The sequence below is a fragment of the Pezoporus flaviventris genome, unplaced genomic scaffold (assembly GCF_033815535.1).
Source record: "Pezoporus flaviventris isolate CSIRO_AGI_PZ_B2104156 unplaced genomic scaffold, CSIRO_AGI_Pfla_v1 ptg000066l, whole genome shotgun sequence".
Taxonomy (NCBI): Eukaryota; Metazoa; Chordata; class Aves; order Psittaciformes; family Psittacidae; genus Pezoporus; species Pezoporus flaviventris.
Genome location: NW_026892614.1, coordinates 22,702,416 through 22,715,110, shown reverse-complemented (window position 1 = coordinate 22,715,110; position 12,695 = coordinate 22,702,416). Strand labels below are relative to the sequence as shown.

General features: G+C 37.0%; 1 protein-coding gene across 6 annotated transcripts in view; it reads right to left on the bottom strand.

The window, feature by feature from the left end:
- Positions 1-12,695, bottom strand: part of MTHFD1L (methylenetetrahydrofolate dehydrogenase (NADP+ dependent) 1 like) — a 154,412-nt gene that overhangs the window by 103,988 nt on the left and 37,729 nt on the right. For 4 of the 6 annotated variants that reach the window (XM_061471579.1, XM_061471574.1, XM_061471575.1 and 1 more), the window contains 5 exons: positions 12,464-12,571; positions 11,466-11,540; positions 9,685-9,787; positions 6,299-6,375; positions 2,642-2,782 (listed from right to left, as the gene is read on the bottom strand). In XM_061471579.1, coding sequence (XP_061327563.1) covers positions 2,642-2,782; positions 6,299-6,375; positions 9,685-9,787; positions 11,466-11,540; positions 12,464-12,571 — 504 coding nt within the window. Of the gene's footprint in view, positions 1-2,440; positions 2,495-2,641; positions 2,783-6,298; positions 6,376-8,631; positions 8,743-9,684; positions 9,788-11,465; positions 11,541-12,463; positions 12,572-12,695 lie in introns of those variants that run through there. The other 2 variants (XM_061471577.1, XM_061471578.1) reach the window with 2 other exon arrangements.

Below are 12,695 nucleotides of genomic sequence, written 5' to 3'. Positions count from 1 at the left end.
TGCCACCAGATAGAATTGAAATTTACCTTCTCTGTACATATGAATTATGACAGTGTGGTCTTTGATTATATATCTCTGGCTATTGTTTCCAGAGGATTCAGCTTTATACAGTCCACTTTCACAAGCCCAGTACAATTATTCATTAGCTCTCCACCTGTACAAAGTAGGCAGTATTTAATTTGATAAAGAAATCTTAGCAAGAAAACCGAATACTAATTTCCTTTTCTGACATTTCTTAAGTCCCAACACTATGCCATCCAACTTCTTCACCAATATTAACAAGCCCACAGAAATGAACAATTGTTCCTGCTTTCAGAAGACAAACCAGCACCAACAAGGATCAAACTCAAAAGTATTCACCAGTTCTGGATGCTCAGCCTAAGACCTAGCTCTAAGTTCTTGGTGGTGTTTCACTCTTTCTATAGATATCATCTGTTTAGCTCCCGGGTATCAATCCAGGTTGAAGAATGCATAACGCCTCATGTACTGTAAGAATCAGTTTGTATGGACACAGCATCACACATAAGCTCTGTGAATTAGAAGTTAATTCTCTAGAAAGGTATTTTTCTGCTTTAATCATGAAATCACCTTCCTATTTTTCCCAGAGTTCTCATCCTCATTTGCAACACACCCCACAACAAAGGAGGTAGGAGTTTTTGCACTTCACAATCATGACATGGACCCAAGTTTTCCCTGTGTATGGTACGAAGAAGGGGGCCTGCAGAAGAAAAAGTATGCAGCAGCATAGCTGCATATGGTCATATGTCCTTAACACTGGTGAATATTTTATTCTGGGCAGTTCTTCTATTGTACGATACAGAACACTGCTTTAAAGAAGAACTAGGAACACATGATCTGCACAAGTGACACTCTAAAATGATTGAGGCACTAAGCATGGGAAGTGTATTTAAATACAGGCCAAAGAAAACTTAAGTAGTACTATTTTGCTGAGGTCTACTTTTATTTTAGTGGAAAAAATTTAAAGTTCTTTGTGCACAGTTCATAAACTCAACCCTAACATCGTATTTCCACAGAGCAACTATAGCGGAAACAAACTACAGAAAAGCAAATGCTTTCATTTAGCAAACTGATTAGTATTAAGTGGATAAAGACAGGTTAAATATTTTGCAATATTAATATGCTGAATTGCCTTCATGCGAAAGTAGCATCAAGATTAAAATAATGTATTTTAAATGTAGCTTTAATTCTGACACTGAATGATTTTAAGGTTTTTGCATATGCATTACAAGGTAACTCATTCCCCACTCCCCTCCATTTAGCCAAGATAGTTATGCAACTGAAAGGGAAAATCAAAACTTCAACAGCTAGAATAGTAAATGTAGTTCTTCATTTCTCCTGCATAATTGGGAATAGTTGATTTACTTTGAATTTTAATGATGACTGTACTTAGAGATTTTGGTACCCTTAATTTCAATCTTAAATCCAGTCAAACTAGATATTATGTTTTCATTTCCTTATTAAACTGGAATCCATTAAGGCCATGTGAAGGTATTCCTGGCTTGTGGATTTGCTGACAATCCAAGATACTGGTTCCTTTACTTATTCTAAACATGCAGTAAGTTTGTGCAGGTGTCCACATAAAAGGGACAAACAGGAAAAAACACACAAAGTCTGTGTGTTACAGGCAGTCACTGCCAACAGCATGGCTCCAAGACATCACAGTTGCTAAATGGATATACTTAGATGACAAAAAAAAAAACCATAAAAGCAAAGCATTATCAAATTTATTGTATTTAAAGTGTGCTGTCAATCTGCAATATATGAATTTAATTTTGCAATTAGGCTTCAAAATTCAAGCAATGTAATGTTACAATAAACTACTTCCAATCACAGTGAGCCTATTCCTGGCATACAACTGGACTGCAAGAGTTAACTGGTAGCTTCTGGCTCCACCAGAACCTGCTATAGACAAATGTGTGAGTTTCCAACCCCTGTTTACTGACTCATAGCCTGGCTATAAGGGCTAGAGTTTGATATAAAGGAAGAGCATATTGACTTCTTTCAGAAGCTGAAGTAGGGAATGAGGAAACAGCAACTAATGAAGGTAAGGAAGAAAAATCTTAACAATGTGAAGAGATAACCCTGTGTCATTAGGCCTTCAATAGCACTGCACTAGCTACTAAGAAGTAGAAAAATAACTGTTACAGCTGAACCCAGGACACCCTGTCCCAAGCACTATCAGCAATATCAGAATTAAGAATAGCTTGTTTCCATTCTGATTTAGTGGCATAAGCATTCATGTGGTAACTATCATTGTAACATCTGAACACACTTTACAAGTACAGTAGCAAACATTACCAGCTCTCTCAAATAGCCCACACTCTGACTCCCTCTAGCACCAAATTTGTTTGCCTTAAGAATTGCAAAAAACTATCCAAGTACGTTATGGAGAACAGAGACTCCCAGAACCAGATGTTACCACAGAGCTGGAAGAATGAGCTCTACATCTTGTTCTCATTGCAAGCAAGTTTTGGCCCGGAAGATCTTTCTTTGATATCTGACTGCTGTTCAAAGCAAAATCCTTGGCATGCACCTGTCTTTTTAATGGTTCGAGCGGCAAAAAAAAAAAAAAAAGAAAGCATCAGAGGTTATTCACAGGTCTCTACAGCACTGAACATACCAAGTCCTCTGCTGTTACCGGTTCTCCTTTCTTGTCATTAGCCACTACCATTTTCCCCAGTCTCTCTTTCATATCTTGAAGGCTGGTGGTAAGTGCCAGGATGGCCATAATTTCACTTGCAACAGCAATATCAAACTGAGCCTGCAAAATAGAAGCGAGAATCATGAACCAAATCAAAGTCAGGTCAAATACTCACAGGGAATCATCAGGAATAATCTCGGGAAAGACCGATTTCACACTGGAATTCAAACGAGTTCTAAAGTGTAACCTGAAGCTTTTGAGATTGCTCAGACTACAGTAACTTTAAACACTTGGTCTATATTCCTTCATTAATGTTCTCTGTTACACTCCATTTACTTGGGGACCAGTTTGCAGAGTGCTTAGCCCCTTGGCTCGCATTATCCTTAGCAGAAGCTCCATGAAGAACCAAGAATTTTTTTTTCTGTAGCAAAAAATAATCACCAGATGTATTCTGTGCATTACTGGCATAAGCACAGCATTGTGCTGGTTTTTGTTTGTTTGTTTGTTTTTTCCTTTTTCTTTCCATAATGCTCGCCAAAAGTTTTTTACTCTGATTTCAAAGACATTCTTGCTACATTTGATCATTTTCTACATAAACTCAAAATTTAGAGCTTATACTGCTAGGTCTTGTGCTTGACCTATGATAATGTAAAATATATCTTGCCCTCCCCCCTCTTTTTTTTTAATGACCAAATACATAAGTTAAAAAAACCTCCAAGAACTACATGTGGCATCAGTCCTATTGCTCTTTTAGAAATACATCCATACTCGGCTGTATTTCAGAACAACATAAGCTGTGGTCCTTACTTTTCCTTAAAAGCTTGCAAGTATACATTAGCAGTACTTGTACTGATTTACTATTAGTAAAGCCCAGGCCACATGCTAACAGATGTAAACAGAGAAGGCAAAATCCCTAATACACTACGTGATAGGAATGCAATGTTGAGGCTGCATTCTTCTGCAGCTTCTTTAGTAACCTCTCTATGTCCAGCAGTTAAAGTCTGTGCAAAAACTTAGTAATCGACATCCAACTGCTATCTATGCAAAAAAGCCTCAGGGCTGTTTCTATGTCAGACCGCTACTAGATGTACCCCATACTGACTAATATGAGAGCAATCTGTTCAAACTGAAGGCTTTGCCCGTTTTTAAGAAGCTTCTACACAGAGAACTGTTCAACATGTACCTTACCAGTCCTATCCATTTGCCTACTACTGTAACAGCTTCTGTCCTTTTTTAACTTACATTTCTACTTTTACATTCTGTCTTGACAGGTACAGCCCAGAGCAGCCATATTCAGGCTGACCTGTATGTACCTGCACGTGTCAAAACTTCTGAAGACACTGAAGCACTTTTCTTCATTGGGCACAGAAAGGGAGAGATATATACAGAAGACAAAAAAAAATCCTGTAATTGAGATATTCAGCATAGGGATTCAAATGAAATGCTGAAACTACAAAGCAGATTTTCTGTATTCACTGGAAGTAGTTCTATATGTAACAGAATAGCTGGGTACACAGTGAACATTGCTGGTGCTATGATGATAAGGATGCTACTGTCTCTTCTGAAGTTACGAATGCCCCCGGTACATCATTGCAGCATATGTAAAACAGGAAATAAGCCTGAGAAATCTATGGCCAACCCACATACTAGAATATTATCTAACTTTATCAGGAGACCAAAAAAAAGGTTTTTATTATCACTGTTTCTATATAAACCCAAAAGGACAGGAAAAACAACCCCAGGTAGATGCTCAAAGAGTGACATAATATTTAATTGAAAAAACAGGCACAAAAGACTGTGGTAGCAGGTGCTGTTTTAACTCTAATAACCTTTATACACCTCTGAAGTGATGATAGAAGGCTCAGCTGTAAAGTCTGTTCTCTGTTGATGAAAGGATCCACCCACATGGATTCAATTGCAGGATCAAGGGCATCAGTCATGTAATACTCTTTAGAAACCACAGCATCCCTGTTCATTAAAATGCAGACTTTTGTGCCTGCTGTGCTCTGCCATTTTACACAGGTGTCATTGATTTTAAGAGTGCTAGAACATCACTCCAAATATTTATAAAATGCATCTGTTAACTGTGAAGTCCTGTTTTCTCTGGATCTCCGGCTAGGCTCTGAAATGAATTTTCCTGTTAGCTCAAGTCACTAAGTACATGTTAAAAGGCGAATGGGTATGCCTAAGTCCAACATATCGAAACCAAAAGCATCAAAGTAATTTCAGCCAAAACTTCAGTATAGAAGCAACATTTGACAGCCATATGTGAAGTAGTACTCTATAATAAAACAACCCACATTTAAATAAGCAGTAAAATTATGGTGGTAAAATGCTGCACAATAAGGCTGGCAGAACCTGGCTCAAAGCTAACACTCGCATTGAAACAAATCTAAACATAGGAAAACATCTCAAGTGTTGAAGAATCTTGTACCAAGTATAATATTTTGTAGTCCCAACCCATTATCAGAAATGAGTATTAGCCAATATTGAGCTTTATGTAAGTTACAGACAGAAAAGTGTCTACCCTGTGTGTGCAAAACCAAAACAAATGAGCACTTTTAGTGGAAGGCGTCCCCACCCATGGCGGGGGTGGAGGTGCTGGTGGTGGTGGAACTAGATGATCTTTAAGGTCCTTTCCTACCCTAATCATTCTATAATTCTATGATTTCTTTTCTAAGTTCTTCTCTTCAATTTGACTGGATTAACTGCTGAATTGAGCAAAAATACCAGCACTACTTTTCGGTCTCTTTATTTAGGCACAAAGCCTAGAAGAGACCTGAAATGCTACAGAAAAAGTAAGATACAATTTCCAAAACTAATGAAAGCAGTATTTCTACCGCAATAGCTATTCACCTCAAAACAGTCAGAACTTCAAGGTTTTCATGATCCAGAATGTTAGATTACAATATCTTCATCAAATTATATCCACATCATCACAATGATTTTGTTCCACCTGTTCCACACTGCACTGTTTCAGAAACTGATTTACCCTCACAACACCAGAAACACTTGTTCAAATAGTGCTGGAAAAGTCTGGCTTTCAATTTATCTTTAATTGACTTCTAGAAGCTCTCATACAGAAATGTAGGTTATCTTTTCTACACACATACTCGTTTTCTGAAGTATCACTTTAAGCCCACATACTAAAATTAAGCACATTCTCAAAGTTCTTACAGTTTAGATCCCAAAGCTGAGATGCATGAGAAGGAAATGAAAACTGAGCAAAAAGCTTACAGTCATTTCCAGTCCTCATCAATGGGACCAACAACACGTGACTTGCCCCTGCATAGATACTACTTAATTAGTTTCAGTGACTTAAAAAAGTAAGGAAAATCATACGGATTAACCTTATGAGGATGTAAGAGCACCTTTTATACTCATAGGACAACAATGTCTAACCCCTAACATGCATTTTTGTCAAGTGCTTTCAACACATTGTGTGATATGCATTAATTTCTAGGCTCTGAAACTTCAGACTCAGTTACTCCTTAACACAATCAGTTTCACTACAAGAATACTACACAAGACTAACAGATGTTAGCACTGCAATTCAAAGAATTATGCTGAAAGAACTGCAGAAATATCTCTCAGCCTCTGAAGTCTGTCCAGAACATTTTAACTGTCTTTACATACCTGACGGATAAATCCTCTCTCTGTATTTGCCTGCCCAATTGTTATTTTGCGCAGGAATCTATCATTTGTATCCACCACTGAAACAAGAGAATAGCAAAAACAAAACATGTTAGCAAAGACTCAGGTATCTGTTTTATTCCAGGCATACCTCTTGATCTACATGTAAGATTCAGCTGCTTGAACAGTGTAACCAGACAGCCGCACTCCTGCATTTTAGCATTAGCATTGACTCGGTTTCTCCCTTCTAATTGATACTATTAGGTGACAGGTTTAAAATAACTCACATACAATTTCTCTGAACAGCATTTCAAGCTAACAGATTCTTATATTCTGACATACAATTTAATATTTTTCCTACATAAGAGAAATCTGTCAGTAGATACAATGCACCTCAGATCTACTTCAAATCATCTGCTTCACCATTGACTTGTTAAGAATTGATCTTAAGACTGCATGATGTAGGTTAAACCTTGTCTGTTTCTCTTTTAAAGGATGATTATGTTGTCAGACCGGTTCTTCCAGACAAGCCACTTTCATGCACATTACAGTAACTAACTCCACATTCAGCTGCACAGCAGCTAAAGGAAGGTTTTTTTCAACTGCCAAGATCATCCATCTGCTATTTAACACAACTTCAATTTTAGACAATTTTATTTCTAACCTGGAAACACTTTTGGTATTGCAAGGGCATGTCCAAACCATCCTGTGGAATTACTAACTTCACTATCACTGCGAGTCAAATTCTCCAGTTCTGCACTGACAACACTCAATTTCTAACGTGCCTTTGTAGGAACAAGAGCTCTCTCACCTGCTGAAAACTGATTGGGATTTTTATTGGGAAGAAAGATCAGGAGGATACTTCTGCTTGTTAGAAAATGAGAGCAAACTCCAAGACCTCTCCTTCCCAGGAATGGCAATCCCCGCAGTATGTGAAAACGGGCTCCCCCTTTCTTAAGGGCTCTTTAGATCTACAAATGTTTTCATTTGCACTGACCATAAGAGTGGAAGATAGTCTAGATCAGTTCATGCAGTAGCTTGGCAATCAAGTCAGTATTACGTTAGGTGTATATCTGAGCCCTATTCACTTAGAAACAGAGAATCAAGAAAACTCTGGAGAAGTTCTCTGCACTGAAGGTCAGTGAAATCACCTTCTCACACTTTTCCTGCTGATTTTGGAGATTAAAAAATTTCAGAAAAGGACAATGTAACAACCCAAGAACAAGAGGGACTCTGAATCTCAATCCTACACAATCCTAGTTCGGGGTTGTGGTTGAGCTGAGAGAAAAGCAAGGTTTAAGCCACTTCCCCTACTTCGCCATTTCTTGTGGAAGCGTTGTAAACACCATATGTGCCTTCCAACTTCATAGTATTTACTCTTCCGACTACATGGGATTTAGGACCCTAATTTCTTCAGGAATTCCATTTAAGGGATGGTGCAACTATTTCTATTTATACACAGTCATACTCTAAAATACAGCACTGGCAGAAATTCCAGAACAGAGCCTGCTACATGGAAGCAGTAGCCTCATACCAAGCTGTGGTTAGCATATGCCACCATGAAGCCACAAGCAGACCTACATGTCTTTCCTGACTACTCAAACACTGCTGAGAGCAGGAACTAGCCTTCCCACCAGCCTGGACAGCCAGCGGGCAGCTTTTTATCTGGTCCTTCCTTGTGAAATCATACAACCTGAACACTCCCTACCATGAAATTATAACTAACCCTGGAACTCTTTCTGGTCACTGGGATACTCTGGCTTTTTTACCATAGTCAGAATTCATTCTCCAGGAGGATTCCAATAGCTGTGTTTAAAAGCAGTAAAATAAGAATTAACTGGTTTTGCCACTAAAGCAATTTTTCCTTTTCCAGATTCTTACTCTTCCTTACCCAAAGCAAACGTTTCAGGAAATTTTAGGTTCAACCAAGTGTTAGGTTTAATGTATCTACTTCCTTATCCTCTAGAGATATAAACAGGATCTGAATACCAGGGGAAGGGTAAGTGGGGGGAAGCTTTCCTTCTTTTCAGTATGTTGTACCTGCTGAAGTTAGTATATGATGGCAATGAACTTTAAGCTTGTGACACTTTTAAGGAAACAGGTCCTGACTAAAATTAATTTCCAGACAATCTGAAAGCTTTCTCTTCTGCCCTTCAAATTCCCTGGTACATAACAAGCTTCACATACATATGGATTGCACAAACAGTCCCAAATATAACATTTTCCAAGTTACCTAACCCCCTTTTTTTTTTCCTGAAATTTTTAAGACATGTACATCACACAGAGCTGTGTGGAATAGAAGGTTCACTAACACTGTTAGAGATTAATTAACTCACTTGAGGTTAACAGCTGTTGAGTAATGCTGCCTCCTCCCAAACCCGTGCTGATAAAAACGATGATTCATATTACACTAAATATTTATATTACTCCTTCATCCTAATACAGGTCTCTTCCAGACACACTGTATATAATAAAAAACATCTTATGCCACATCACCCACTATTACCTTGAGAAATACATTCCAAGTTTGAGATGACATGCACACAAAGGGCACAGTAAAGTATGCCCAAGAAGCCCCATTTCTCAACAGATTTGCCTTATTTCTCCGATCATCACAATACATTCAATTTTAAAATGATTTTGAACTATACAACTGCAGTGTTTGAGAACTTAGGAAGATCATAAAATCCAATGGAATTTAGTGCATAATTTTATGCAGGGTTTACTTCTTTAAAATGAAAAAGAGATACAGAAATTGAGGTAAACATTGAAATTTAACCCAGCACCAGAACTGGAAAATAACAGAGGGGAGTTGTCTAAGGGTGTGAGAGTGGACACTGATTTGCTTGGCACACATAGCTGAAACTGTACTACATCTTTCACCTCTTCTTCCTATCAAAGCAAACAGCTAGAAACACTTTAAAAACAGGAAAAACACATAATTCCAGATGCCTATTTAGTCTCTAAGCTACCCAGACTGCTGAGCTGGGGAGCATGAGGGCCCAAAGTCAAGTAGAGTAAGTACAAATAATCTAAAACGTAATAGACACAGTTAAGAAAAGAATGGATAATATTTGTAAATTGCGCAGAAAAGCAACTTTCATGTTTTGACGTATTATCTAATACGAAAGAGAAGGAATGTACTTAAACTGTCAGAATAACCTATCTTTCAGAATATGAGCAAAGTCTCTTGAGTTAATGCAGGTATTTGAACAAATTTAGAACAACATACAGCACCTGTATTTGTTACACACCCACATTTCCCACTTGCAAATAGGTCATTCTTACAGACAGAGCACAGAAACAGCTCTGATTCAGGTAAAGTTAAGTAAATTAGGAAATAAGTTATAATTAAATCCAAGCTGAAGTGAGGCTTTCTGACTACATACCTCTTTGCCACGTTATGGTAGATGGGTCAATATCAAGGCGAGCAAATCTGCTAACCTCCTCTTCCGCTAAAGTCCCAGGATCAGTCTTATATATTCCCAGTTTCTACAGAAAAACAAGTTAAAGAAATACATTGAAGTGACTTTTTTGCTTCAAAAGCTAGAGCTGCTCTGCCCTATCACCCCCGCTTTCAGCAAGCATTTTGGAAAGAAGCATCTCAGAACCAAAACTATTAAATAAAAAAAAATCACACAGGAAAACACCTGTAACTAAAATAGGGGCAAATGTAGATGGATAAATGAAACAAGAAAAGAGAAATACTCAAAGGCCTCTTTCTTACACAGGTGAACTTCTTAATGTAAACCAAAGATGAAATTCAACATTATCAGTTACCAATAAAAAGATAATTAAATGCCTGCTCTATTTCATGGAAATCTTTGAAAGACCCATGCATGGTCTTGTGTGAATCACCTTTGAATGAAATAAAAAAAGGTACTTTAAGAGCCCATCATCCATGAACTAAGTCACTTATAACAAATAAGCCTGTATCTCCCACGTTTTACAGATTCACTATTTCAGCAACATCAAACCTGGTTTTTGGGTGAATCTACACAAAGATAGATCAGAAAGCTGTGGAAACTTGTAGTCTTAAAAAAAATAAAATAAAATTAAAAAAAAATCTTAATTTTCTCTGGCATTAGAAAAGTGTTCCTCTGTGAATTAACCAACATGCTTACACTTCTTTATTAGTAAAAATAAAGCAAATATAGAAGTCTAAATATACCCAAAACACTCCCCCTCCTTCCCTACCTGTTACCCTGTAAACAGTGTAAACAAGGACAAATTGAAAATACTTCAAAATTGTTATGGAAAATTCTGAGATCTACTCTGCCATAGAGTGAAGCAGGCATCATCCCCAATTTAGTTTACTGGCATTCAAATGAGCAGCACAAATGCTTAAACTGTTATGAGAAACATTTTTTTTTCCCTTCTTCAAAACAAAATCTGGTATTACTTCTGTTCTCCTTTCCAGCCCCAATTCCAAGTGCACACTTGGCAGCTATCCATTGTCTCCTGATAACTCTGAAACAACACCGGTCAGGGCTCAAAAGCCAACAGCAAAAATGGAACTGGACACAGAAGACTGAAGCTGTCATTAAGGGACAATTCAAGGGGTTTATACTTTCTTTCCCCTATGCAAGTGCACCGTGTTGCCCTCTAAGTATTTATTAGAACAGCAGCCTCAAATCCAGATATATTATTCATACATGAATTGCACAGAAAGCTCTGCTGGAAGCATTTAGGAAGCAAGATGGGATGCAAAAGTATACTACGCACACAAATTTACTTCTACCCCTCAAAGGAAGATTGCCAAATTGACATCAATAAAACCCCAGAAGTATATGCCATAATACACTTTCAAACCCAGAAAATATTGCAAAACCAAAGAATGTGAGTTGTCGAATGTGACTTTACCATAATAGGAAAAGTATTTTAAATACTGTAACTTTAATATCTCATAAGGAAAGACACAGCATTTAAAAACATTATTGGTTTATTTCAAGAGAGAAACAAATGGCAAAAATGTCAGTTATGAAAATAACTAACTCAGATCCTATTACTTCAAGGATGATGCTTTCAGAAAAAAAGTCTGCACTCAAAAAATTCATGAGGGAGGTCTATATAAACTCAGTCCTGTACATCAATTTTAAACAAGTTGCATAAAAGAGTATGTTTTATGAAGAGATACTATCATTGAGGAGAGGCTACACTAACAACTTACTCTCAGACGGGCAAGCTGAATAGCAGAAAATCCTCTCACGCCATTAACTGCTGGAACCAGTCTATTATATAAAGCCTAGAAAAAACACATGAGAAGTTAATGAAAGAAAAAGTTACAACCAGGAAGTAGTTAAATAAAAGCTAATGTCTTCATTTCATTCAGAGTAATTTAATTAAAATTTCCCCTCCACATAAGCTGTGGACTTCTGTTTAGCGATTTAAAAAACAGTTCCGAGAAGGCGGTAGGCTTTTGAGCAATGCCTATGATTTAACAGTCTAAATCCAATTATAGAAATGATAGTGTTTCTATGCTTCACCAAACAAATACGTATTATTTTTGAAATTGAGAACCCTTTAAAACTTTAACCAAGGTCCAAAATTATTCAAACTGCGGCTATCATTTGCAAACTGACCTAAATGCACATTTGCATTATACCAAGTAAAGGGTTGTTTTAACTCAGTTTTGCTGAGTTTTAACACTGAGCCAAGAAAGAGAAGCTCCTTCCTTTACTTTCATTTTTCCCTTTAAAGACCCAAGTTATATTTTTGTTATGATCACAACATATTTAGAAGGAAGGGGATCTACTTTATTTTCCCCACAAATGCTTTTTCTTAAGGTATATTACAACCAACTATACATCAGAAATTAATTTTTAACTTTAGAAGGAGTACACAAATTATTAAAAAGAGTAAGATTATATATATCTTTTATTAGGTATATCAACATATTTTATTAGATTATTTAGTACAGTCTGAAACAGTTGATAATGTTCTGGGCATAAGATCCTTATCTCGAAGACTACCTAATGATAGCTATTTGCCAGAAGAACATATTCTATAAGCAAAATTTCCCAGGAGAACATAGAATGGCTTCAGCAATCATTTCTGTTCATACAGTGAAAATATAAAAAGATAATCAATTTATTTTGCTTTGAAATGCAGTTTACTGAAAAATAGGAAAGCAAAAAATGTCATAAGGTATCAGCAAATAACTCTCACCTTATCAGACTGAGTATTCTCATGCAGGATCCTAGCATCAATAGCAGCAGCCAGCAAATTATTTGCAGCAGTTATAGCATGAATATCGCCAGTCAAATGAAGATTGAACTAGGAGGTGAAAACAACAAAATCCTTTTGTAAGAAACCATTTAACTAAATTTATTAATTTCAGGCAGATTAGCAGCATCAATCATTGCTATCTTCTTGAGGCTGCATCTTTATTCCTTGCTAA